We start from the raw sequence: 27,984 nt of genomic DNA on the forward strand, positions 1-27,984 counted from the left end.
TTGTGTTTTGAGCATTCCTGGACCAAGGAAAATAAATATCGTAAAAATGAAGAGTATGACATTACTGGGATCAGAGAAGCTGGCCAATAATAGGAGAAAAAGTAAAAGTAAAGGCATTTAAACTTAATTCGGTCTGGGGCATCCTCAAGTCATGGGAATTCAACGTTGTAAAAATAGATCATGTATACCCCTGTGCGCAAAGGGTTGGGCCGATACTAATAAAGGCAATAGTTACCAGTTCTGTGCAGCTCCTAACATATGTGTTGTATGCCACAAAGCCTTCTCCTTCAGTAATGGTTAAGTGGTTTGAACCAAATTCGATAAGGAGTATCACAGGGCAAAAATACTGTAAATCGGAAAGGTTGCAGTGCCTTAGAACCCTTACGTTGTTGGAGTTTGTCCAGATTGCTAATCAAATTAATTTTCTTAAATTCAAACAATCAGGCTTTTTCTGGAAGTTACACTTACCCCCCATCCTGTTGGTATACCCTGCTGCCACACAGTTAACCATTAAATGAGTAAATAACCCTGATAGCAGCATACACGTACTGAGGGAGAGATAAATCTACAAACTGAACAAAGGACGAGGATGTGTAGTAAATATCTGTGTTTTGGTTTGATCTGTTTGTGTTTTACATCCTATATAACAGCTATGGTACTTGAAGGCTGTGCCAAATTTTGGTGGCAGACGAAAACCAGACTGCTCTGAGAAAGACCACTGACCTGCAGCCAGTGGCTGGCGACTGCGACCCAGTGGTGAAGGGCTAGTAATTGTATGTCATCAGACACCTTAACCATTTGGTGGTCACGACCCATTAGAAATCTGTAGCTCTGATAGTAACCAATCACAAGGACAAGGGTATTTATATAGAGTTGTATGTCCAATTGTTACTACATAAAGTCACATCGGTATTTCTTAAAGAACTGCGAGTCTAATTATAGTAACTAAAATCATGAGTTTGTTTTTTGTTCACATGATTTATTGCACAGTCATCTTACTTACACAATATAGATATATGTAGATATATATATATGTATATATAACAACACTATTGACATACTGAAAACTTTGGTACACATTATCAACAACTGTTTACTACCGAGACATTGGCCCTGTTAACATTGGTTGCTGTGACAACCAACTGTCAGGGAGGTCACAGGGTGCATCGTTAACAATAGAGATGATTTTTTGCGTATAACAAATGTAAAATGTCACATTTTTCAGTCAAACATCTACAAGTATGTACAACATAAAATCTATCATTAAAACCTGCTAATTGTAAGTGCTAAAAGCATAGCTCTATTACCGTTTACAGTCATAACAGTGTCCATCAACAGAGGTTTAAAGACACGAAAACAGCAAGGTCAGCCTTTCCTCAAAAAAACTTAGCATCTTCAAACAAATTCAAGTCTTAATGTGAAATAGAACATTTTCCCTGTGATGCAATTCTTCTTTGATGAAATAAACATGAATATATTTACACCACGCAATCTTATATATAGCTTAATACAGAACTAATAAAACACAGAATTATCATTCAAAAACAAATCTTAAAACTTTGGCATGTCAAACTTGACCCAGCCTACCTATCCTGACCAATGCTGGTTGTTTCTCTGTTTTATAGAACACAGCAGTGAAGGTATGTGAGAACGTTGTAATACAACAGTACATTTTAGGCCTATAAGCATGTTGCACCAAATCCCGGTACATTCTGATGAAATGGACCATTGCTTTAACAGAGCTCAAATACAAGCACAACATGATCAATGTTTAAGATTCTTAAAAAATTATAAACAAATTTTCAAATGTATTGAAAAAACAAAATGTACCATTCTGGTTTGGACTATGGCTGTCAAGTCCCTTGTTTTTGTTATCGGAAAACTTAACCAACATGGAACACTTCAACACATTTCAACAACTAACTGCAAAAATAAACAAAACAATTACACTTAATTTGTAAAAATTGAATTGATACTTTGACTAATATACTGGTATTTCACAACCATCATAGCAGAAAACACAAACAACCATTAAAACTGGTCGGACAGAATTTTAAAGGTTTTTGTCATTACTGAATTAATGTCTTCCGGAAGACAACATCTCTTTAACGTATCGTGTAAAGGTACATCTTATAAATAAACTGACTGTAGTAGAATTGTACAGGTCAAAATAAAACACTACCAAATTAAACCTTTTATTTCAAAACAATTTGGATTTAAATTATCGAAATTTTCAAATAAATTCTTTCAAATGCATTGAAAGAAAGATAACTCCAGAAAAGTAGTCAGTTTTCAAAAAGTTATCGTGTCTCCCATGTCCTTACCGACCGATTTGTCTCCAATACTTACTTACGATAAACTATTCCTACTTTGGGAATAGACCAGTTTCCAGACTAACCCTGCATTAATTGGTTTTACTTTAAATATCTGATTTAATCTTACTGATTACATGCTGGTAGCAAATTGTTTATTCAACATAACATTAAAGTAATAATAATAAAACAAAGGAAAACAGAATAATTGCAGAAACATAATAATTGCAGAGATTTGACAAAAACAGTTTTTAACTATTTGTTCAAGTTCAAAAGCCAAGAGACCAAGTGTCGCCTCCCCGTCAAGCAAGGAATCAGATCTTTCATACGTGTAAAACATACTAGAGCAGTTGGTGCAACTCCAACTAAGTAATAAAGCAACTTAGTGCCACATTATCTAAAACAAACTGGTAAAACAATACAAGCACTATTATTCCTGATTATGTTCTATTACAATAATCAATAGATTATAGATTAATAGAATCAATTCAAAGAACACATGTTAAATTTCAAAATGCATCAGAAATAAGATCTTTTTCCAAGAGATTCAATCTTGATTCAGTAGGGTTTTTACAAGTAGAAGGTGTATAAAAATTATCTGAACAGCAAGCCTACAAATCACATGCAGTAACTTATATATTGGAACGCTACTGAATGTCACAAGGTTAAAAACATAGCGACTCAATCATCACACGATGCTTACCGAGCACAATGTGAACCACGGGAAGGTACAGAATGTAAAATATTTGGGTACCGGTAAGCAGTTTTTAAAAATTTGTGAGTAGAGAGAATATAACAAGAGGATACATACGTGGCTTGACTAGTAGAGAGTGTGTATCACAGAACACTGAACGTGATCATTGTAGAAACTGTCACAGAAATCTGGACTTCGTTAACACAGAAACCGTCACAGAAATCTGGACTCGGTTAACACAGAAACCGTCAAAAAATCTGGACTCGGTTAACACAGAAACCGTCACAGAAATCTGGACTCGGTTAACACAGAAACCGTCCAAAAATCTGGACTTCGTTAACACAGAAACCGTCACAGAAATCTGGACTCGGTTAACACAGAAACCGTCACATGATCCATACAAATCAGAATTATACAAGTACAGTTATCTACTAAGATATCCATCATTAAACAAAAGGGACACGATTTGTTAGATCTGATGAAGATCTGATGACATGGTCTATATTTAGATCTCTGAGAATAAATCTACAACACAGGTAAGCTGATTTTAATTAAGATTTAGATATGTTCAGCACATGGTAAAAAGTCTTCAGCTGCTTACTATGGTAAATGTGATGCTAATACATCCAAAATAATACTATATTTATGAAATTCTCCCTGGTAAAATACTAGCCGCTTCCTACAGTCTCGGCTAGGGGGAAAACTTCCAGAGCTCATTTGGTAGAGTGAAAGACTAGCAAACCAGATGTCCTGTATTCAAAACAGTTTTAAAATCAACATTGTTTATATCCAAACTTGAACAGTTAAAATCAGTAATTTGGACCTGCCAGTTATTGAGGACTCAAATTATGTCAGGTTTCTATCTTCAGGTTTCCAGTCCTACTGCAGGCAAAACACTAGAGAACTACACAAAGTTTTTGTTAACTGAGTTACCTCCCCTGAATTTTGTTTCGGAAATAATTTTAGTCAAACTGCACAAAGACATTATGGTTGATAGGCTAGCTCAGACGGTTAGAGCTACAGTATAAAGATAGAGATCCAGGGTTCATTTTTACTGTTGATTTTTCTTGTGTGTATTCAATCTTTTCTTTTCATAAAGGCCACCCAAGGTAGGCTTTTCTTTTGAGAACAAACTTATTTAAAGTTATAACCAAGCTGTGAAAAAGAAAGAAAGAATCGTTTCATATGAAGAAATTAACAGGATATTATCAATGAGATATAGAGTAATTAGATACTATATCTACAGGAGACACATAAGTCACTCCGTACGATTACCACAGTGATACTCATTATAATAATAGCCCTATTCTTGTCATCTTGTTAGTACATACATTTATCACAATACAACATTACTTTGTAAATATGGACATTAATTACACAATATTTCTGACTTTGGTATTAAAGAGACTGTGAAATACATTTTTGTACACTGAAAACCTGATTACTAGGCTTCTTAATCGTATGGTCTGTTTTGAATATCCATGTATATATTGCAAACAAAAGAACACTGATAAATATTGCTTTAGCATGCAGTCTTTCAGGACAAACAACCATGGCAGTGTTTTTTCTGATTTTTGTTCATAAGAAGTCCCGTTAAAAACTAAGATACAGTGACTAACATCTCAGCTCTTCCTTCTCAATTCCTGACAAAATATCCTTACAGGCATGTTCTTTCTTTAAAGATTCTATCTAACTTTCCATGGAAGATCTATACAAAAATAATTTCACACAGGTAGCTGTAATTATTTTAAACATATGATCTGTTCAAATCTTCATGTCAGAGCTCCAAAGAGAATCAGAATTGGTCACAATATAATTGTATGATTATTTTTCAGTGGACAAATCATGATCAGATCCCCTTGGTATAATGCCACAGTAAAGACTTCGTAGTTAAAACATTAATAAAATATTAAGAATTCTGGTCTTGTTTCTAAGTTAGTTTTGTGTGTTAGTGTGGATTATCCGACTTGTCATTGGTTGAAAACCCAGCAGTGGTACAATAAATAACAACATGGCACGGGACTACTCTCATCTTTTATCTGGCTAGCACCACATCGGAAATAAGGAATAAAGAAAAACATTTCAGAACATAAATAAGCACCAACGACTGAAGGAAAACACTGTATGTGGATGAGCAGGACATTCATGATCAGGAACCGTTATGAAAAGGGATTAGTTAAGTAACATTCAAAGTTGGAAATAAATTGCATTAAAGAGGAAATGTGATGATTAACTTTTAAGAAGAATAGAGACGATAAAGGATCAGGGGAGTTATCTGCCCTTGTATATAACTCTGAGAGAACTTGATTCTGGCATGTCGTTGATGCCATTTACACCAGGTAGGATCTTGCTGCCAGCATGTTACATTGAAATAAGGACCAATAAAACTTGGCGCACAAAATGGCTTTCAATCACATCTTAAAAAGTATAATTTGAATCTTTAAGTTCCAGAAACAACGAAGTATATTCACATTGCTGCTGCAGTAAGTCTCTATACATACATGACCAGAAGTTAATGCTTTCTGAGACTATGGGCTATGAACAAAATTCGATCAGCATCACATTGACACTTATCCTCTTACCTCAAATAACAAGAGACTATCGTTATGAAGCAAAAATTGAGACTATTGTTATGATGCAAGAGTTGAGATATGAGGCTATTCCAGGAATATTGTTTACACTTACGACACCCCTTTAAGTGCGACAAATGTAATGGAATTTTTATATTATATTTTCCCCTATCTTCTCCCAAAATTAAGTAATTCTATTTCCCCCTATCTTCTCCCCATATTAAGTAATTCTATTTCCCCCTATTTTTTCCCCACATTAAGTAATTCTATGTAATAATACAATTGCAAAATATACATCTTTTTATACCAATATTTAGTATGATTAATGGCCAAAATATTTCGGAAATAGCTCTTTTTTGATGAAATTGCACATTGCCACTAAGTATGTCTTTGACTGGCCATAAAAAAGGTGATGAGCAAGTTCAAGTCTACACATTTTGAAAGGCACTGCAAGAGTGCAGTTGTAAAAATCAAGATTTTGCCTGCCTTTTCTCCATTTGAAATGTTGCGTCAGTATATGTAAATGAATGGAAAGTAAGAAACACTAAATTACATACAAGAAATAAATATTGAACAAAGGAAATGTAATCTTGCAAATGATATGTTCAAACATGAGATTTCTGTTTATTTGGAGAAAGGGACTATTTTTTTTTTTTATCTTTTTAAACTAGGTAAATAGTAAAGATCTTCTCTCCCCCAATGAGAGAATACATACATTTGTGACAACTCTATACAAAACACAAATCTACTGCACAATTAAGACATTTCTATAAAAATATCAATTTTCATCATAAAGCTTTGATACAGAATCAATTTGGCAAGAAATTTCGTCTAAAAATTTCTAAATATAAATCTACACATACACAGATAAACAAACAGTTCATCATTTTTTTACATCACATAAAAGACAGGACCAAAAAAACGGTCTGAAAGATGACATCGATAATACGAAAGCATGCACAATTACGACAATATTGAATCCCACAACGCTGCTCCATCAGCACCTAAACCTACAGAGGAGGGAGAAGTTGGCAGCCTAGGAAACTGATTACAGATAGGATGTGGGAATTCATATCAGTATACCCTCCTTATAATTACATTGTAATCAAACTAACTTGGTCAGTTTCGAAAGCATCCACTTCACTAAAAGGGCCAATGCTAGAGATCCTTTGAGGACTTAATTGTGTACAAAATATGCCATTCATGACTGGTTTATATAAAACAATTAAATGTTTTAGTCAATAAGACAAGAAAATAATGACATACAAATTTACACATATAAAGCATAAATCATTCAAATTATTTCTGAATTAAAAAACCACCATTTCCCCTTTAAATAGAGCTTTCCCTGAACTCTTTTTTAACAATGTGTGTTATACTAGTACTACAATCTAGTATACAGCTTGAACAAACCTTTCTTGTTCGTCCAAGATTTAAATAATAAAATATTTTCAAGTGTATCAATCTTTAAAACTACATGTTTCATCTTAATATTTCAACAATAAAATATTTTCAAATGTATCAACCTTATAACCAGCCTATATATATTAGAGCCTTCCTTCTAAGTGGCCACAAGCATGTCATTTCCTACTGCTTGATCTTTAACAGAATCGGTTAACATCAAAATTTCACAAAGTCGGAGATAACACTAGCCTGACATGTTCACCCACAATTAGATGTTATGATGGGGCTAGTTAAACATTGGAATATTTACTATGATGAATAATATACAGGTTGGTCTAGTTTTCTAACTTTTTAGAATTAATTAACCTGTCGGCTATAATTAACCTGTCAGCTAGTACTCCAAAAACTATACACCTCTGCAGGTACTTCTGGCCCTGGGATCATGAAACAATGTAAGATCTAAATGTTTTGCTTAGCCAATCAGGTATGACGTCCCAACTTTTCATGACGTTATTTGTGATTGGCTAAGTCAAACCTTAAGACGATTTTAGACTTAATGATCTCAGGGTCAGCTGCCCGGAGCATCTCCCCCGGAGCATCTAGTTTTACTAACCATAATAACAGTTGATGTTTGACCGTCAAAGTTAAGATTTGTTAGAGACAGCTTGTACTGTACAGACAAAAGGTTCCCCCCCCCCCCCAGCTCTCAAATGTTTGCTTTTTGTACTCATTATGGATCCTGCAGGGACAAGCAGTGGCCATTAGACATAGGGACTAATTTACTATGGGCCATTAAATAATACCATTTCTAGATTGGTTCAAAACGAAAGTTTCAGAGTTTTCCTGACAAAATCCTATAAACAAAATCATACATTAACAACTTCAGCTTGCAAGAAAACATGATTTTTAGTGAAGAATTCAAAACACTATGAATGCTTCATAACCTGTTTCAATCATTTAAGTAAAAAAAATCTATTTGAAACACTGGTAGACATGCTAAGGTACAGCTAATGTAGCTTAATTTCAAATCCAAAAAGCAGTTTACGATATAGACATTTAAGAATCGGCAAACAGTGATCCACATACAAAATCTACAACAGTAAAAGGTTTAAGACTAGCCGACATACAACTGACATTGTTTATAATCTACTCTACACGGTCATCAATCAGTTCACGCTGTACTAGCTTACAGCCTGGATATGTTACAACAACACATCGGTTAGTTAGGCCGACACAGTTTCCACTATTGACTCCTTGATGATTTCACCAAAGTTTTGCCCTGTCTCCACCTTAGACCGTAGCAAGTCGCGGTGGTTAGATGATGAGGTGGAAGTGATGGTGGGGTTGACACAGTGGTTTTGCTGGAATTTTTGTGATAAATCTTGAGCTATGCTCGTTGACGATGAGATGATGTTCTCCATGATAGGCGCAATGCTGTAGTCTGCACGTGATGACTCTGTGGTGACTTTGTCTGGTTCACCATCTGCCTTATGTGTTGTGTGTGCCGCTGACTCGAGCAGAAGGCACTGATCATTGGTTCTGTCCTTCAGTGGTGGCGTGTTACTGTCAAGGTCAGTGTAGACCTTGGCCGTAGAGCCACAGTCCATGCTGTAGTCACTCGGAAGCTGTTCAGTGCCGTAGCCCTCCTTGACCGGTTTGAAGTTGTTAATGCCTTGGTCCACATACTCTAGGCCCTGACTTACATTATTGATGAGGGATGAAATGCTGGGACATGTCTCTGCGATTTGGTCCGACGTTGTGTTGGTCATGGTTATATAACTACAGGAGGACAGACCCGACACACTGGTCTGAGAAGTCCCTGTATTGGTGTATGTGCTGGGCGCAGGGGCCTGCTTGCCTCCCCCTGTGGCCCACTGAGTCTGGGGGGTAGAGTAATTGTGGTGGGAGTCTACAGGGGGAGCCACCTGCCCTACACGGTACATGTGACTGGAGGAGTTAAGGGACATGTATTTCTGTTCATTGGGGGTGCCCTGTATGTAGTTGTTGGGTGGATTTGACCGGTGACAGAACTCTTGATTGGCCTCCTCCCCCAATGAGCCCTCAAAAGAAGGGGTGGCCAGAGTTTGGTACGACTTCTGATAATGACTGTTTTCATAGGTTGTGCTTGTGTCACTCGAGCACTCGCTGGTCTCCGAGTAGGATGCATCCTCCTGTTTGAAGTTATAGAAGGGTGTGGTGTTCTGGGCGGTGTAAAGGTCATCCTCTGTGTCGTTGAAGAGCAGGACGTGGGGGAGGGGGTTAGTCACAGTCCCCTGTGGCAGATCCTTGTATTGATACATATTGTTTAGGACATTACGCTGTTGCTCGGCCTCCAAACTGGCGTGCTGGACTTCCGCCATCATCATATTGCACACCTCTGAATTCTGACAATCCCGACAACTGCCCAATTCATTACTGTTAAACTCGGTCAAGTCTACTGCTTTAGGCTTATCCTGATTGGCAGCTTGCACAAGTTTAACCGATGTATCCAATCCTACGCCCAGTTCTGCATCTGATGCAGACTTTGTCCCCGATGATTTTTGCAGTCGATATAATGATGAATCCTCCTCCCGTTTTTCGAGCTGAAGCCTCATGAGTGTATGAATGAAATGAGTCCTGACCCTGATGGGGTTGAATTCTATACGACCGTTGGTGTTGCCACACCCGTCCTTGCTGCAGCCACACGGGAAGGACAGACGGTCTACCTGACACTTGATACCGGCCACACTACACGCACATGTCTCCGGATCACAGTACACCTTACAATCACAACCACAAACCTCACGAGACACCCGAATGTCCTTACATCGATCCTTTTCCTGAATGTCAATTTTCCTTACCCCTGCTTGCCGCAGTAGGGTGCGTCGTTGTCTGATTGATATAGGTTGGAGGAATATATAGTCCTCTAAATCTTCAAAGTCTGAGTCTTCCTCCTCCTCCTCCTCTTCCTCCTCGTCATCATCCTCATCATCGTCCGATTTGTCACACACCTTGGACTTTCCCAGAAGGCCAGGCATTAGACGTCCCTGGTGACGGTGCTCCTCCAGCATGCGTTGGTGTAGACGCCGTTGCTCCTTAGCATAATCAGCCACAGAGTAGTCCTCAATGTGGGAGTGCTTCAGCTCCATACCTACAACACAAAGGTCAGTCTTACACACAGGTCAGCTTCCACATCTATACATACATGCATTTCTCTCGGTACAATTGAGTAATTTAGATGAAGGGTCAAAACAGCAAAGTCATTAATTATTGGAAATTAAATGTTTTATGGATCATCAGAGTCCTTGGCATATTATTGAGTGTTTCTGTGTCAATACTACAGGTCCCAGTTGCCCACTGGTTGGAGTTAACAAGTGGTTACCAAAAATTCAAAATAAGAATACAACCAAATTAAGAACATCTTATTTCTCCCACTCTTCACAGGTGGGTCTCCCTTTTAAACCCGAAAAGATCAGCTTGTCACCCCCTAGGGGGAGTTAGCCTCGTGCATAACAATAGTATGACATCACGTCATCAATGCATTGACGTCACGTCGACAGTATAGCAGACCATGGAAGACAACTCGAGTTTGTTGGAAAAACATACAATCAACGCTTATATTTCATGCAATCATCGCTTGTTAGCAGATTAGTGCGTTAAACAGGATTGGAGAAAAACAATCATCCCCTAGCTTGAGCGTGTGACAGATAAATCTCCAACCCTCGGGATGATATTCTCGAATTTCTTACCCGAGGCTTTACCCTCAGCAAAGCCTCGGTTAAGACATCAAGACTATCATCCCTGGGGTTGGAGATTTCACTGTCACACCCTCATGATAGGGGAAGATTCTATTAATCATTTCACTGCTTAGCCTTTATATTTGTTGAGACAAACAAGATTGATGTGTTTTGGAAGATTTTGTTCTGAAAGCCTTTATATCCTCTTGGCAACAATTTGAATATTTCACTAACCACTGGTTTAAGTTAACCAAACATTGAGCAACCTGGGCCAGATAGCCAGGCTAGGCTCAGATGTGTACTGTTCCCATTTTAACGCTTCCAGTTACAAATAAACCGTGGACACAAAAACAGACACTATAGGATATGTTGTATGGTAGAGTTGAGCACAAAAATCTTCAAACATGTACCAAGTAAAGAAAAGTTTAAAGGTTGGGAATTAAACAATTTGTTTTTGTAATTATTAACGGAATAATTAATTTTTAATGAAAACACAACAAAATGGCTAATATAAAGCCAACCTTGTGTTAACTATGGCAGCGACAATGTCTGGTGGACTTGTTTTATCATTTAATGTATTGAGAATGAATCATGTTTACATATATGTATCTGTATTTTACTTTTTCAGAGCTGTCTCCAGTTAAATCTAGAGACCAAGTACTTACATTTATGAGGTTTTCCAAGAGAAGCACTAGAACAGATAGAGTATACCTACCAGAGTAGCCCCCCCCCCCCCCCTTTAATATGGACAAATCTAGAGAAAAGCACAGAGAATCTGTATTGATCTTATTTTCCCAGAGTAATCTCCCTTTAATCTCAAATGCACTGTTATTCTGATAGTGTTACCATGGTGTCATTTCTTTGTGCAGGTTTAGACACTAACTTGTTTTGCTTGGTAGTCCACAGGACTAGTTGAATAGATTATTTACTAGTCCTTCTTCAATGTAACTAGTCAAAGATTTCCTGATAAGACATTTAAAGCAATTGACTGTAGGGGACTAAAAATAACTTCATGTATTGCCATAGAAATGTGGATTTAGGAAAATTTTGACAATTTTCATGCAATATATCTTATTTTACGCAGTTTTCTTAATTTAAAAAAAGGAAAATCGTTATTTTATAATCATATTTTTCACAAGTCCAAAGGACCAGTTAGGTTAGGTGATTTACTAGTCCTTGCTGAAATCTACTAGTCCAGGACTAGCTGACTAGTGTTAGTGTCGACTCCTGTTGTGTACTGTAACAAGGGTAGAATCATCAATTTTGTCACACATTTCATGCACTCTTGATGATGGCACAGTGAAACAGTTCACCATTACAAATTATTTTCTACAGCAGGAAAGTGTGACAGAAAAATAATCAGTCACTCCTAGCTAAGTGATGCAGACAGGAAAATCTCAACCCTTGGAGAATAAGACTTTTGAAATTGAGCACTTTGAAAATGCCCTGTACTTTATTTCAATAAATTCTATTTCACTGCCAAGAGTAATAGATTCTATCAATCATAATCATATAAGAGTAATAGATTCTATCAATCTTAATCATATAAGAGAAATAGATTATATCAATCTAAATCATAAAATAGAAATAGATTCTATCAATCTAAATCATAAAATAGTAATAGATTCTATCAATCTAAATCATAAAATAGTAATAGATTCTATCAATCTTAATCATAAAATAGAAATAGATTCTATCAATCTAAATCATATAAGAGTAATAGATTCTATCAATCTAAATCATAAAAGAGTAATAGATTCTATCAATCTATCCTATTTACCCACAGTATCCCTCTTCACTGAAGACAGATATATTATGCTTATTCAGAAGTAGTCCCTCACTACAAGGGATAAATCTAGAGAGTAATAGACTGATCCTGAGGCTCTATATGTTACTTACTCAGCAGTAGTCTGTCACTACCAGGGATAAATCTAGAGAGAAATAGACTGATCCCGAGGCTCTATATGTTACTTACTCAGCAGTAGTCCGTCACTACCAGGGATAAATCTAGAGAGTAATGAGACTGATCCCGAGGCTCTATATTTTACTTACCCAGAGTAGAGCCCCCTTCACTGGGGACACACACAAAGCCCTGAGATCGAGGGAAGTAGTAGACCTTGACATCATGAAACTGTACTGATTTTTTTGGTTTCTTCTGCTTGTTGCTGACAATTCCTGAAATAGAATGAAATAAAACTTAAACCAAATAAACCAGACTATATCCACAGCTGGATAGCATTTTACTATTACTCATTAAATAGTCATGGTGATACCCTTATGACAGGAACACAATATAACTGAAAAACTACCGGTAACTTCTTCCTTTCTCATTTGACTTTCTCTTCAGCCCACTAGGTTTTCTTGATCCCCAGAATAATTAACAAACTTAACCCTACAGGTGGAGTTATTTATAAGTTAATGAAAAACTTAACAGCAATGTGTGATTTGTCTTCATGAAGTCTGTGTGATAATTATAATTATCACACCTTCAATTTCCATATCAGTCTGTCTGGGTCAAACCTGTCAGACTAGAAAACGTTTGTAAAGCACATGTATGTGTATGTTCCCACTTTGACGTATCAAGCTACAAACATTTAGCCTTTCTATATATATGTCATGAGGGCATGGTTTGGTTTAGTTTGGTTTAATTTTGTTGAACTTCCTTAGAACAGCCAAGGTCATTTAAGGACGTGCCTCCTTGTTTGTAGTGTATGCGTACTTGCGTGTGTGTATGCAGGAGACAGGGTATGTTGGAGTAATTGCCTCCTCGTGATGGTGCGGATCTGATGCTGACTTTATAGTGCTATATCACTGAAATGCCATGCCGAAGGCACCCAACACAGCATTCCGCCTGGTCATATTATACTGACAACGGGTGAACCAGTTGTTGCCATTCCTCTAAATGCTGAACGTTAAGCAGGGAATAACAACACAAGGACATAAAAATGCATGTTATTTTACAAGTTAACATAGCACAGAAGATCAAGACAAGGAGGCCTAGCTAAGGCTAATAATTGAGTAGTTCACCCGGCTATTTTGAAAATTAAGTTGAACATCTATCCAGAAGTTTGTGAAGAGTGCCCAAAGGAAAGTAATTACCCTCTTAACTTGCAATTGTATAACCTTTTACCTTCATGGCATATAAACATGCTACAACTACCCCTTGGTGGAAAAACTTTTGCTGTGGTTTGAAAGTAGGTGTCATCTAGAAATAATCAGAAAATTTAACCACCTTTATCTGCCCCTCATGATCAGACCCCTGGATGTTCCTCCACTTAATAGACAGACAAATGACGAAGCACAACCATAAAAGCTCACTGTGGTACTTCGTAATGGGTGATCAGCTAAAAAGAAGTTTCTGTTTGAGAAGATAGTTAATCACAGATCTTGAAACATAAACTAATGATTGTCTGGCTTAGATTGGCTTACAAATTAGTTGATTAGTTTACAGCAGTAATGAGATTTGTTTATCAATTACTGTGTGAGCGACACACGTGAGCAGTAGTCGGTTGTTGTTATACACTCACTCAATGCTACACATACTGTACCACACCTTGAAGTTGGTAACGGTGCCATGGGGCTAACTTAAGTGGTGTTTATAAAAAAATCATTGAACATTTTGGTTTTATTCTTATTTTCAAAAAATTAAAGTAAAAGTAGAAAGAGAAAAATAAAAAAGTTCAGGAGCTGCTTAAGTTACAAAATGTATCTACAGTCAAAAACTGGTATTGTTCACTCAGGAGTGACTCATTGGCTTTCAACAAATCCAAAAACAACCTTATACCACTCTTCCAATACATCATATAGTACAAATCTGCTGCAGGTGAAGCATAAAACGCATATTTTCAACCAGGTGTAAATGTAGGTCATCCAAAATCTAGGACCATAGGTTTCATATAAGTGTGAAATAATCTGATACTGGAATAACGTTGAGAGATATCCTGGTAAAATGGTCACACTAATCGTACTCATAGCTAATGAATTGTATGCTGCTCTCCAAATGTGACACATCCAGATCAATAGATGACATACCCTTGGGAGTGCTGATTCGGTCAACGTCCTTACATTGTCTAACTACAGCAGCTTGGATCAATATCATTGATATCCCTATGGTAAATAGTCTGTCTATCTGGAGCAAGAGCTGGTGGGTGTTGGTGGAGGGGTGGGGAAGGGCCATCTGAGTCTAATTGACAATCGGTCTCGATGTAACAAGGCTAACAGCATTTTGATGGTAATTTACCTGTCTCTTACCAGACTCTAATCAGGAAACACAATGTGGAGTCTAATCAGGATATACAATGTTGAGACTAATCAGGATATACAATGTTGAGTCTAATCAGGATATATATACTATGTTGAGACTAATCAGGATATACAATGTTGAGACTAAGGATATACAATGTTGAGTCTAATCAGGATATACAAAGTTGAGTCTAATCAGGATATACAATGTTCAGACTAATCAGGATATACAATGTTGAGATTTTATATTAATCCAGATGGAGCCGCAAACCTAGAGGTACCAATGCAAGTTACCAATGACACTGCGCATGCAGGAACATTGAATTAATTATCATGGTTTATTTCTATCTTGCAATCAAATGTTAGGGTTCGTGATGTCTGTTTGATACTTGACTTTTTTTAAATAAATACAAAGAAATGTTGACATACTGCTGTGGTTTTAAGAATCTTTTGAATTTCTACAACCAGATCTTGACTTTTCGTTTTAAACAATTGTGATGACATAACCGCTTAAATGTATACCTATTGCTGAAGTCCTTACAATACAGGCCTAGGACTAGTGTCAACCCTATGATTGGAGGCCTAGGACAAGTGTCCACCCTATGATTGGATGCCTAGGACTAGTGTCAACCCCATGATTGGAGGACTAGGACTAGTGTGGACCCTATGATTGGAGGCCTAGGACAAGTGTCCACCCTATGATTGGATGCCTAGGACTAGTGTCAACCCTATGATTGGAGGCCTATGACTAGTGTCAACCCCATGATTGGAGGTCTAGGACTAGTGTCAACCCTATGATTAGAGGCCTAGGAGTAGTGTCAACCCTATGATTGGAGGCCTATGACTAGTGTCAACCCCATGATTGGAGGTCTAGGACTAGTGTCAACCCTATGATTAGAGGCCTAGGAGTAGTGTCAACCCTATGATTGGAGGCCTAGGACAAGTGTCAACCCTATGATTGAAGGCCTAGGACTAGTGTCAACCCTATGACTGGAGGCCTAGGACTAGTGTCAACCCCATGCTTGGAGGCCTAGGACTAGTGTCAACCCCATGATTAGAGGCCTATGACTACATAACCGCTTAAATGTATACCTATTGCTGAAGTCCTTACAATACAGGCCTAGGACTAGTGTCACCCCTATGATTGGAGGCCTAGGACTAGTGTCAACGCCATGATTGGAGGCCTAGGACAAGTGTCAACCCCATGATTGGAGGCCTATGACTAGTGTCAACCCCATGATTGGAGGACTAGGACTAGTGTGGACCCTATGATTGGAGGCCTAGGACAAGTGTCCACCCTATGATTGGATGCCTAGGACTAGTGTCAACCCCATGATTAGAGGCCTATGGCTAGTGTCGACCCTATGATTGGAGGCCTATGACTAGTGTCAACCCCATGATTGGAGGACTAGGACTAGTGTGGACCCTATGATTGGAGGCCTAGGACAAGTGTCCACCCTATGATTGGATGCCTAGGACTAGTGTCAACCCCATGATTAGAGGCCTATGGCTAGTGTCGACCCTATGATTGGAGGCCTAGGACTAGTGTCAACCCCATGATTAGAGGCCTATGACTACATAACCGCTTAAATGTATACCTATTGCTGACGTCCTTACAATACAGGCCTAGGACTAGTGTCACCCCTATGATTGGAGGCCTAGGACTAGTGTCAACCCCATGATTGGATACCTAGGACTAGTGTCAACCCTATGATTAGAGGCCTAGGAGTAGTGTCAACCCTATTATTGGAGGCCTAGGACAAGTGTCAACCCTATGATTGGAGGCCTAGGCCTAGTGTCAACCCTATGATTGGAGGCCTCGGACTAGTGTCAACCCCATGATTGGAGGTCTAGGACTAGTGTCAACCCTATGATTAGAGGCCTAGGAGTAGTGTCAACCCTATTATTGGAGGCCTAGGACAAGTGTCAACCCTATGATTGGATGCCTAGGACTAGTGTCAACCCCATGATTGGATACCTAGGACTAGTGTCAACCCTATGATTGGAGGCCTCGGACTAGTGTCAACCCCATGATTGGAGGTCTAGGACTAGTGTCAACCCTATGATTAGAGGCCTAGGACTTGTGTCAACCCCATGATTGGAGGCCTAGGACTAGTGTCAACCCCATGATTAGAGGCCTATGGCTAGTGTCGACCCTATGATTGGAGGCCTAGGACTAGTGTCAACCCCATGATTGGATACCTAGGACTAGTGTCAACCCTATGATTAGAGGCCTAGGACTTGTGTCAACCCCATGATTGGAGGCCTAGGACTAGTGTCAACCCCATGATTAGAGGCCTATGACTAGTGTCGACCCTATGATTGGAGGCCTAGGACTAGTGTCAACCCTATGATACAGGCCTAGGACTAGTGGCAACCCCATGATTGGACGCCTAGGACTAGTGTAAACCCTATGATACAGGGGTAGGGCTAGTGTCGATGATACAAATGTTTGATCTCAAGTACGTTCTTTAATAACACATACTGCTGTGGTTTTAAAAATCTTTTGAATTTCTCCAACCAGATCTTGACTTTTCGTTTTAAACAATTGTGATGACATAACCGGTTAAATGTATACCTATTGCTGAGGTCCTTACAATACAGGCCTAGGACTAGAGTCAACCCCATGATTGGATGATTAGAGGCCTAGGACTAGAGTCAACCCTATGATTGGAGGCCTAGGACTAGTGTCAACCCTATGATACAGGCCTAGGACTAGTGTCCATGATACAAATGTTTTATCTCAAGTACGTTCTTTAATAACATCAATATTCATATAAAAATAATTTAATCTTGCTGGTAACAACCATTTTCATTAGCTTCAAAAATTATGTTATCAGCTCATAATGTCAAAAATGACACCGCCGTTTGTACCGTCTCTTTTGTTTGGCTGATACAGCGGCGTAACAATTTCTAAGAGTCCGTCAATAAAAGTGGATTTCCACAGGGATTGTGTATAGTAGATTAAATTATAAGGATTAACTTGAATATATTTTTTTTGTTATGGAGTTATTTCACAAAAAAAATTGGAGTGTACTCTCACTCGCGGTTTATTTAGAGTACACTCCGTTTTTTGTGTTATACATGTATCTTCATAACATAAAAAATATATTCAAGTTCATCCTTATATAATAATTATAAACAAAAAAAAGTTTTTAAGGAACCTTTTGAATTTCTACAGCTAACCTCAACTTTATATCTTTGTTTTAAGCAAGATACGATAATTAACATTTATGCTTAAAAGTGTGTGAAGAGTAGGAGTGTTGGGTGAGAGCGGAGTCTAGGATACATAGGCTGCTGATCATACTGAGAGGAACACAAGGCTGTATGTTAATCCTGTGGGCCCGTTAGTACCAGTTCTCTATTGAAGTGTATTGATTTTAAGGTCGGCCTGGATAGACAGCCAACATACAAGAGCCAGTTTGTGCTGCAGAATCTGTGCATTAATCAGGATCGGTGACAAATTCCACTGTCTATAGATACATACCTCCTAATAACACCGCCAAACAAGTCGTATGTACTACTGTTAACGTTTTTGATGGCAACTGAATTTCAGTTCCATTTCCAACATCAATAATTTATTTGAAAATCTTTCTTCCTTATACAGAAAATCTCACAAAATGTAACATTTAGATAGAAAAAAGGTATTGAGGTGCTTCAACATGCCATAAACTTTTCAGAGATTTAAGGAATGGGAGTGGGGCAGTTCCTTGATACCTTGACTATACTGATGTACACTCCTTCATCTTTATTCCATCAATTATAAGTGACATTAATACTGGGTTCTACCACTGTCCAATTGTACATGGCTGTTTAAAAGTTATTGTCCTGGTAGATCTATTTCTCCCATTTTTATCCTAGGACAGATATATATGTATACACTCGTACGTAGGCCTTTTTTTTAAGAGCAATGTTTTGAAATTATTCTCCGCAACGTGGCAGAAAAGGATTTAAACAACCAATGTATCATGGTATATCCCGTGATACCCCAGTAAGCTATATATCTGCTTCATAATCAAGAGGCCCAAACAGAAATCCCTGTGGCAAAGATCAATCTTTTTATTAAAATGAAAATCACATAGCAAAAATATTTCCCATACAACACTTCCCCATATCAACAAAAATATTACACAAAAACAAATATTGGTCATTTCATATTTAAATCCAATACTGTATCACAAACAGATTTTTGTGGGCAAGGTATTTCCAATAGAATACCGCATAACAGAAGAACAACAAATAATTAAGTGCTTCTTGCAATGTCATTTAGTAACAACAGAATATTGTCATATCACCATAGTATGAAATGAAACATGCCAAAGTTTAAACCCATTCCAGATCTAAATCCCCCCCAACACACCACACTCTTGACTAATATATAGGGTAATGAACAATCTTTCAGTGAACAAGTACAATATGAAACCTGTTCTTTTATGACATTAAAACTGCCAGTATCCACAACAGTAAGATTCAGCAGACTTGTAATATTGATAATTTTTCAACACTTGTGCCTCGAGCCCTACCAAACCTCCAAAAGTTCCTCCCGGACAGATGGGTATTGAAAGCAGTGTCATTCATAAGACAGTACGTATACCAGACATGGCCCTACTGCCATCACCCGTACCCCATATTGATTTCCTGTGGCTCATGCTTTTGCAAACGTGGAGCTGTGAGCTACTACTGCTGTCTATATAGGTAAGACCTTTACATCATCAGTGTTCAATAATTCAACAATCTAGGCCTTACAGATATATTTATAGGAAAAAATATTACAACATCACTCGTAAATATTTGCTCCTGAATGTCAAATACTTTACAACATTGTGATTGTTAATTTCCAATTTTGGTCTTAATTACTTAAAACACACTTAAGAATTCTGTATTTCCAGTTTCACAGAAGTGTATCCAAATAATATCAAGTTTGTAAATATAACTTAGACCTTTTACTAAACTGGAAATGAGAATCTGTCAGTTGAGTCAAATAGGGAAGGAACTCTTTTGGCATAAGTACAAAACTTCATTAGGTGCAGAGAAGATTTGAAATGTTATATGATATAGAAATAAAATAATATTTGACATTTATTCTGCCTTACTATGTCATTTATGTGATTTACATCATTGCTATTGGATGTATTTTAGAATTCTATTAGAAGACATTGATAGGTTCATATAACTTTGTCTATTCTTCTGCCCAACATTTTGGGAAATAAATATGCGTCAACTAATTTTCAACCAGGTGTAAAAGTTATATAAGACAGAGAAAAACATCACAACTTAAAATTTAAATATATATGAAAAAGTTTATTTGATAATTACATGCATTATTCCTGCAAACCGAAAGAGGCGACACAGTGTGGACCCCCGGCTGTGACTGTTAAATCAACTGCAGAATTGAGAGGCGACTAATGAGGGCATTCCGTAGGAAATTGGGGTTTTTCACATTTACCGGGCCAGATTCCCACATCTCGTCCCTTCTTTCTGGTGCTTATCTCTCTTTGACTCATTTTATGTGATAGTGCATCTTGGGCAAAAATAGGTCCTCTACATCAGCGTTCCTTGTCCGCGATGCTCTCAGCTTAATTGCTGCCTTCGGCTGTCTTTAATTAGCCGAGAATACTTTTGGTTTTATATAATAGCTGTATTTTCAATTATAGTATATCAGTTCTATCTTCTTGTAATATGATGTATATATGTACATGTTACTGTTCTGTTTCACTGTGTCTTGATAAAGGAGCGGATTGCTCCGAAAATTTGACAACCTAAACTTGTCCACACTGTTGGAGTTACTTCTTTGCCCCATATAAAAGTTTATATATATGTAGGAAATAACAAAACTCAGGGCCCATGCCACTTGATCTAATGCATTTAATTAATACCTTGTGAATATCCATGCCAGGGTCCCTATTAAAAAGTTGGTTGCCACTAAAAACAACATTCTGCTTTTTGACTTTTCATCAATTTTGAACAAGCTGTTTTATGGAGAAATAAATTAATGTTTATTATATAACAGTTTATAACCTGTCCACATTCAACTGATTTCTAACAGTCAATCTGCACGAAATTGTTTGAGAGACAATAAAATGGAATAAAAATTTATGAAAATGTGATGATTCCAAATAAAAGAATTCTGGGCCAAACAAATATCCCAAAATCCAATATCTGTAATTACTCATCAGTTATATACACATAGATCTTTATAATTCTTTTTTATATACCCGGTATATGAAGCTTCAACTGTCGGAAACATTACGAGTGATCTGTATTTTCTCATTAACATCTGAAGTGATGTCTTCATATATATATATATAGAAGTCAACAAACAAATTTAGGGGTCAATATCATATACCAGCTCTAATGACTTTTCACCTTAATGGCTTGGTCAGTTACAAAAACTGCTCGGGTAAATGTTATGTATTTCAGACCAACACATGTGTGATACAAAGACTTGTTACTAACAGTAAAATCACAGCAATGTCATAAATCAATTTTGACAAGTTACTTTTAAGGGTAAAGATGACCCAGACACTGTTGTGCTGGGTTTACCGGCTTCAATCATGTAACAAAACATTTTGCAGTCATGATGAGCAATCCATAAGCCCCAACTTCAGGACAAACTTTGATATGAAAATAAACAAAGGGCCACAACTCTGTAAAAAGTTGGGCACAGATCTACAAACAAAACTCTTCCAAATCAAGAGGCACTCGCAAAATTGGGCAATTGTAGGTAAGAGTAAATGTGATTCCCAGGCAAATCTAACATAGTGGACAAAGGGCCATAACTCTGTACACAGTTTGGCACAAACAAAATTCTTCTAACTCAAAGAGGCACTCACAAGTAATTAGGCAACTGTAGCTAAGTAGGCAAGAGTAAACGAGATTCCAAGGCAAACACTGTAAAGGGCCATAACTCTGTAAATAGGGCCTAGACCAAATTTCAGTATGCAACATTCAAACATTGTATGAAGAGTATATAATAAGATTTGGAAATTAAAGGTGGTGTATACTATATAGAGGGCAACAGTAGTACTAGTGCTGGTCATGGACTAGTTTCTGGAAAACAAATTTACTATATATATTATAATGCTTGTTTGTGTTTTGCTTCCGTTTAACAGCTATGGTCATTCGATGATGTGCCCGGTTTTGGTGGTGGAGAAAAGCTGGTATACCAGTACCTGGTGACTTCCACATATAGGTAGGCCTCAAACCTATGACCGAGGGTGGTGACTTCCCCATATAGGTAGGCCTCAAACCTATGACCGAGGGTTGGAAGACTAGTGATTGTAAACAGTCAGACATCTTAACCACTTGTCCTAGACTATGTTTTTGAAAAATACATACATGTATGTTCTGTATAAAGTTACACATCGACAGACTGAAATTTGTCAGTGGTAGTATTTACTGTTGCTTATTACATCATGATCAGGATATTTGAATTGGGAATTTTTCTTCACGTTGAAAGGTTATATTTGAGGAAAAGAATTAAATCTAAACACAGAATTACACAACACACTGCTTGAGAAAGGTGAGTAAAACACGGTATAACATTTTCCAAAAATAAAAGTTTAATTGTTACCAAATCCAATGCAATTAAACTAACCTGAAAAATTTACCACAATTCAAAATCTTCATACCGAAGATCAGTCTATGTGGAAACTTCAAGTTAAATGGGTTAATCCAAAAGTGAACAAGCTAACAGGTCAGCGAATTATAATCAGAACATCAGTACTGTAATCCATATATACTCTACCTGTGGGCACATCGGAACTGCTGTTTGTCATGACAGAACTACAGTTACTGCTCTCATCAAAGTCAGAGTGGCTGGGACTACCCTCGTTCTGTAACTCTGCAAACTTGCGTTTGGACATCCTGGTGATTTTGGAAACCACAGCAGCTGTTCAGCCTTCTTCAAACATGCCCGTCATACTGAAAGTGACAATATTGGTCAGTGAAATCAGTTATTGGATTCATAAATTTTAAATAGCATACAAAAAATAATAATGACACATTTTTTATTTTTTTTACAAAAGACAGACAATAAAACGACAACCAGCTGACAAACAATTAATACAGATCTACATTTGCAATAGTCTTACAATAAGCTTTCTAAGCATAACACATATTACAAACACTAAGCTCTGTATGTTACACTTCCGATACATTCTGCGATGAAATGAGGTCAGATTATAAATTCAGACTTGTCTGGTACAATCATATTAATCATTCTTTGTTCCACGAGAAGCACTGCACTGCCTTACAAAACGGCAGAGAAAAAACTACTGAAAATACAATCAAAACTGAAAAATGTCTTAATGAGACCAATACATTTATTTAGTAAATGAGTTTCATTAAGTCTATGTAACACATACATCATGTAACCTTGGTGCATGTACAGCTGATCAGGGACTAGAGAGGCTGTGGCACTTTATTGATCTGCTAGAGTGAAAAAGCAGAATGCTGTGCGACAAATAGATGAAGAATTATTGATTTTTCAGAAGTTAGTCCTGGGTCCCTTCTCTCAGACATCTATACTACCATCCAACAACAACACTAAACTTGGCCTTAAACAGTAGTCATGGTAACACAATCCACACCATTTCTCCTTCGGATTCTCCTAGAGGTATCACTGTAACTTGACATCATTCTTACATGTAAGGGTGCGGCACTGATTGCACCGTAAATAAATTGGGGCCATAACGAAACTTCCCTTACATGGACCATTTTTGTATGTATGATGATCATCTGATTAAGAAATACCTACATATATACAGTGCCTGAATAAACATTTTGGGCGAGTATAAAATTTGAAGCTCTAGCCCAAATGACGTTTGTGGCCCAAATAATTTTAGGAAGAAATATTTCCACAGCATCTAACACAATGCTTCAGCACATTTAAAATTACATATACCATGACAATGTTTGTAATAAGTAAAACAGAAAAAACAGTATATTTTTAATTCTCAATTTTTAAATACATAAAACTCGCAGACGTCCTTGAGACATATTTTTACGGAGCATAAAGATGATTGACAAACTTGGACTGAAAAATCATCACATTTTCTAATATTTATTATAATACCGTTCGTAATAAACCGTAATCACGGACAGTTAGATTTGTATAGAAGTAATGACAATTCAAAAACGTACCGTCCACCAGTTAATGTGAATGGAACTATAATTTGTTTTTTTATTCTCAGATTTTTAAACCGTCAAAACTATTTTTGTTGGGCTAGTGACTGTCTCACTTTGACAACTTTTGGTCGCCCGAGCAAGACTTTAATCACTGATGGCAACAGTCCATTTCAGGCACTGATATACTTTGTTCCATTTTTTTAGAACCATAGTAAATGCCATTTTTTTCAAAATATTTTCAATTAATTTTGTTTTTATTCTTACAATTACTATACCAAAAAATTATGATAAAAACCTATAGCAGAAGCTACAACTCAGTCAAATGTAAATGTGCCAATACCATGGTTCGTTTTGATAACTACCACTTTCTTTATGTCAGAAGGAAGAATTTATGGCATAAGTGGCAAACTTCAAGTTACAAGTTTCACAGGGAAGATGAAATATTGCATGATCCATCTTTACAAAGAACTAAAGTGACATATATACCAGTACATGTATATTATATATGTATATGAACATTCAACAACTAACTTTTAAATTGACCGATCAAGGTAAATGAATGCACTCTCACGCAGACAAATAATGATTTAAACTGGAACAAGTCTGCAACAGATGAATGCCCCTGCTGCAATGTGAAATTAGTTTTAGAATTTGATAGTATTCTATAAAAATACTCTGCAAAAACAGAAACCCATAATTTTACTCTTAAATCAGTAACTTTTTATTGCCTCGTAATATTGTTTCCACAAAATTTTGATATTACAATAAGGAGAAGATCAATCTCTTAAGAGTTCAAGAAATGTCTGCAACGTCGTCACTTAAATGATAACTGCTGAGTGCTACCCTCTGTATAGGAAAACGACACTTCCATAATTGGTGCATGGATTTCTGCTTGAACTTTCTATGCATAGAATTCATGAGAACATTTGTCTGGACAGAATTTTGTTTCATTCTTCCGTCAACGCTGGTTGACTGTACTCTGTAATTTCGCAGGTTTTGATATTTACGGATACATCTGTCAAGGTCATCCCAAAGATCTTCAATGGGAGACATGTCAGGCTATATGGAGGCCATTCTAGAGACAGAATTTTGTTTTCCATGAGAACATCACGGCAGATCCTGACAACATGTGGTCGACCATTAATATTGCCTTGTTTGAAGGTGAGGTTGTGCTGTCTAAGAAGTGGTAGGATATGTGGTTGTAGGATCTGATATCTGTACCTAGCAGCAGTGTATTTGCGCATCCAATCAAGACACACATTAGCATCGCATTAGAGGTGGTTCGACATATGGTTGGGGTGCATTGATTCTTGCAGCATGCAAGCTTATTCCTTGCAGTTTGAGCACTGATAGGTCGACCATGAGTGGCTATTCCTATGGTTTGTGATGCAGTCTCAGTAGCTTTCTTGAATCTGTTGTACAGGTACCAGTGTTCTCCTCAGAATGTTTTGAAAGAAGCATGGTATTTCGATATTTCTGTTAAAGCAGCACTCTATGTAAAATCAAAGCAGCATGGTAACTTTAGATTTACTATGAATATATAGCAGAGAAGATCTAGGATAGCAGCATGGAAAGAAAGTATAGGAGCATGGTGCCATGCTGCAAAAAACAGCCTGGGGAGAACACTGGGTACCACAAACAAATTGCAAGGTCTTGTCGAGCCATCATTACATTCGGACGACCACCACTGGGATTGTCAGAATTTACTGACCCAGTGGCGCGGTAACATGTAGACGACTCATTGCAGACTGGGCCATACCAAATTGCTATGCGACAGCCACTTGTCTATGACATGCAATAACATTGCAATTGCTCTACCTCTTATCTAATTTTTCAATGGCAAAATAAAAATGTTTGCATGGAAAAATGATGTGGTTATTATCAAGAGTAGTGGAATGCATATTTACAAAAAAACATTGTCTAGCTTTGCCGGGTCATGTGATTTGGACTTTACGCTGTTAACAAATTTAAGCCAAACAAGAAATTGGTTACCCTTGTTGACTGGTTTTAGAAATCTGTAAAAAGTTTAGGGCTGGTACGGGTACCCAATCGAGTACCTGGTTGCAGTTCGGTTATTATTGGGTTAGCAAATCTACTACCCAAAAACTGGTGAAAATTGTAGGTCAATATTTATTGATTTCCCCTCTTTTGGACATGGTTATGTTATTTTTAATACTGAAAGGTTTGGACACTGTACAAATTGATATAGATGTTATTTTGATTTAATTTGTGAAAAATATCACTTAATTTCCCATGTCCATGTTCTACTAATTCTACTCTGTCAGACTGTTATCATGTTTGTGATGTTCTACATAAAACCCCTGCCACTTCAGCGAAAGCACTAACTGTACACTTTGAAACATTTACCAATCAGCTATGTATATCTTGTTTATTCAAGTTGTGACAACTTCCATTAAACACTTGCCTAACGGAAAGTCACTAACTTGTGAAAATCGCTAAAAACTTAGGAACTTATTTCGAGTTACCAGATGTTATCATAACTGACATACACACCCTATCTTCTCACAATCAAAATCTGTTTAATCATAATATAACTTACCAATTCTTCTCTTTTTCTTTTTAATTTGTTTTTATCTATCTCCACCGGACCCAGCAAAGTCGTCTGCACCATATGTCCATGACTTATTCTTCCTATTTTAGACAGGGGCCTGTGTGTCTTGTGAATGAATTTGGGAACATATCACACAAAAAGCTTAAATTTAGGGGAAATAGTGATTTTAGCAAAATAAAATTCGGAAAATGCATCAGAAAATATCTAGGGGAAAGTGCCTTAAAAAGATCCCAAATTCATCAAGAAATGTGAAAGGCTTAATGCCTTGTTGTCCAATTAAGCAAAATCCAGATTATTTGACAGAATGATGTCCGAAATGTAAATAATTCATGGGATAAAAGACGGAGTGTCACCTATATATCTGGTTTTGAAAATCTATTCTTCAGCTTTAATTAGAGCTCCTTAATTATTTTTTAGATTGAGTGCTGTACATTTGTATGTCAGGTTGAATTTGATAACCATTTTTTCAATTCTGGTGCGTTATCTACCTTTCTAATTCTATTGTATAAAAGTACATTAATATATATGTATCTCGTTACTTGTAGTTTATTTGGATTTTCCTGTTCTGAAAACATGAAAAGCTATAGTATAGTGTGGAATAAAGGGGATGATAAAAAGAAATCCTCATGACAGATGGCCTTGTAGAACTGGACAGCACTATCAGTATCCTGACAGCTGAAATAGGGGCATGTGAAAATCAATAATATTCAAGAAAGGCCACAATATTTCAGGACTTCTGAATGAAAGGAATAGAAGAGTTATCATTCACACTTTTCCATTATGACACGGACAGTCAAAAGTTAAAAAAATATTATGAAGGATTAACATAATTCAAAACAGCGAGTAGGCAATGTAGTAACTTCCTTGCTTGTCTGTATCTATTAATTTACATAAATCAATAAAATAACCTCATTGTAATTGCGAGTCAATACATCAACAAAGGCTTAACTGGGGATCTAACTTCACGCGAGTCTATTGTCTTCTGTGAACAATGTCAATAAATAAACGCACGTGGAGGCATGCGTTTAGGTGTTTTCCTACTTTCGTTTATGGAAAGTGAAGTATAGATCGTTGCCTTGTCTCGCTTTCACCAGACAGAATCCATTCACCTTTCGTGTGCTAACAAGAAAATGGGAACATTCACTCAGTACTTACCTATTATTTAGAAATGGACGAAGGATGAAGATGTCACGTAAGTCTTTCTTGTAGTACAACCCGGTCTGGACCATACAAACGCAGCACTTTGTGTACACTAGCCAGAATTAATGGGCCTGAGTCGCGATAATTGTGTACGGTCTCACTAAGCCGACCATAAGCAGCCGCACAACAAAGCGATTACGCCGAT

General features: G+C 37.2%; 1 protein-coding gene across 1 annotated transcript; it reads right to left on the reverse strand.

Moving 5' to 3' along the window:
- Positions 1-1,617: 1,617 nt before the first annotated feature.
- On the reverse strand, positions 1,618-27,968 carry LOC110461585 (cysteine/serine-rich nuclear protein 3-like). Its single transcript, XM_021515117.1, has 4 exons — positions 27,795-27,968; positions 22,686-22,861; positions 12,749-12,871; positions 1,618-10,110 (listed from the first exon to the last, which is right to left on the reverse strand). Exons 2-4 carry the CDS (start codon positions 22,801-22,803, stop codon positions 8,204-8,206), a joined length of 2,148 nt encoding a protein of 715 aa, XP_021370792.1. The 5' UTR covers positions 22,804-22,861; positions 27,795-27,968; the 3' UTR covers positions 1,618-8,203.
- Between the last annotated feature and the right edge of the window lie 16 nt (positions 27,969-27,984).

Source organism: Mizuhopecten yessoensis, unplaced genomic scaffold, assembly GCF_002113885.1.
Source record: "Mizuhopecten yessoensis strain PY_sf001 unplaced genomic scaffold, ASM211388v2 scaffold10639, whole genome shotgun sequence".
Lineage (NCBI taxonomy): Eukaryota > Metazoa > Mollusca > Bivalvia > Pectinida > Pectinidae > Mizuhopecten > Mizuhopecten yessoensis.

Coding starts and splice junctions, on each gene's coding strand:
- LOC110461585 (XM_021515117.1), bottom strand. CDS start 22,803: ATGTCCAAACGCAAGTTTGCAGAGTTACAGAACGAGGGTAGTCCCAGC. Junction 12,872..22,685: donor CAGTTCCGATGTGCCCACAG/GTAGAGTATATA, acceptor ATTCTATTTCAG/GAATTGTCAGCAACAAGCAG. Junction 10,111..12,748: donor TGAAGGGGGCTCTACTCTGG/GTAAGTAAAATA, acceptor TTTGTGTTGTAG/GTATGGAGCTGAAGCACTCC.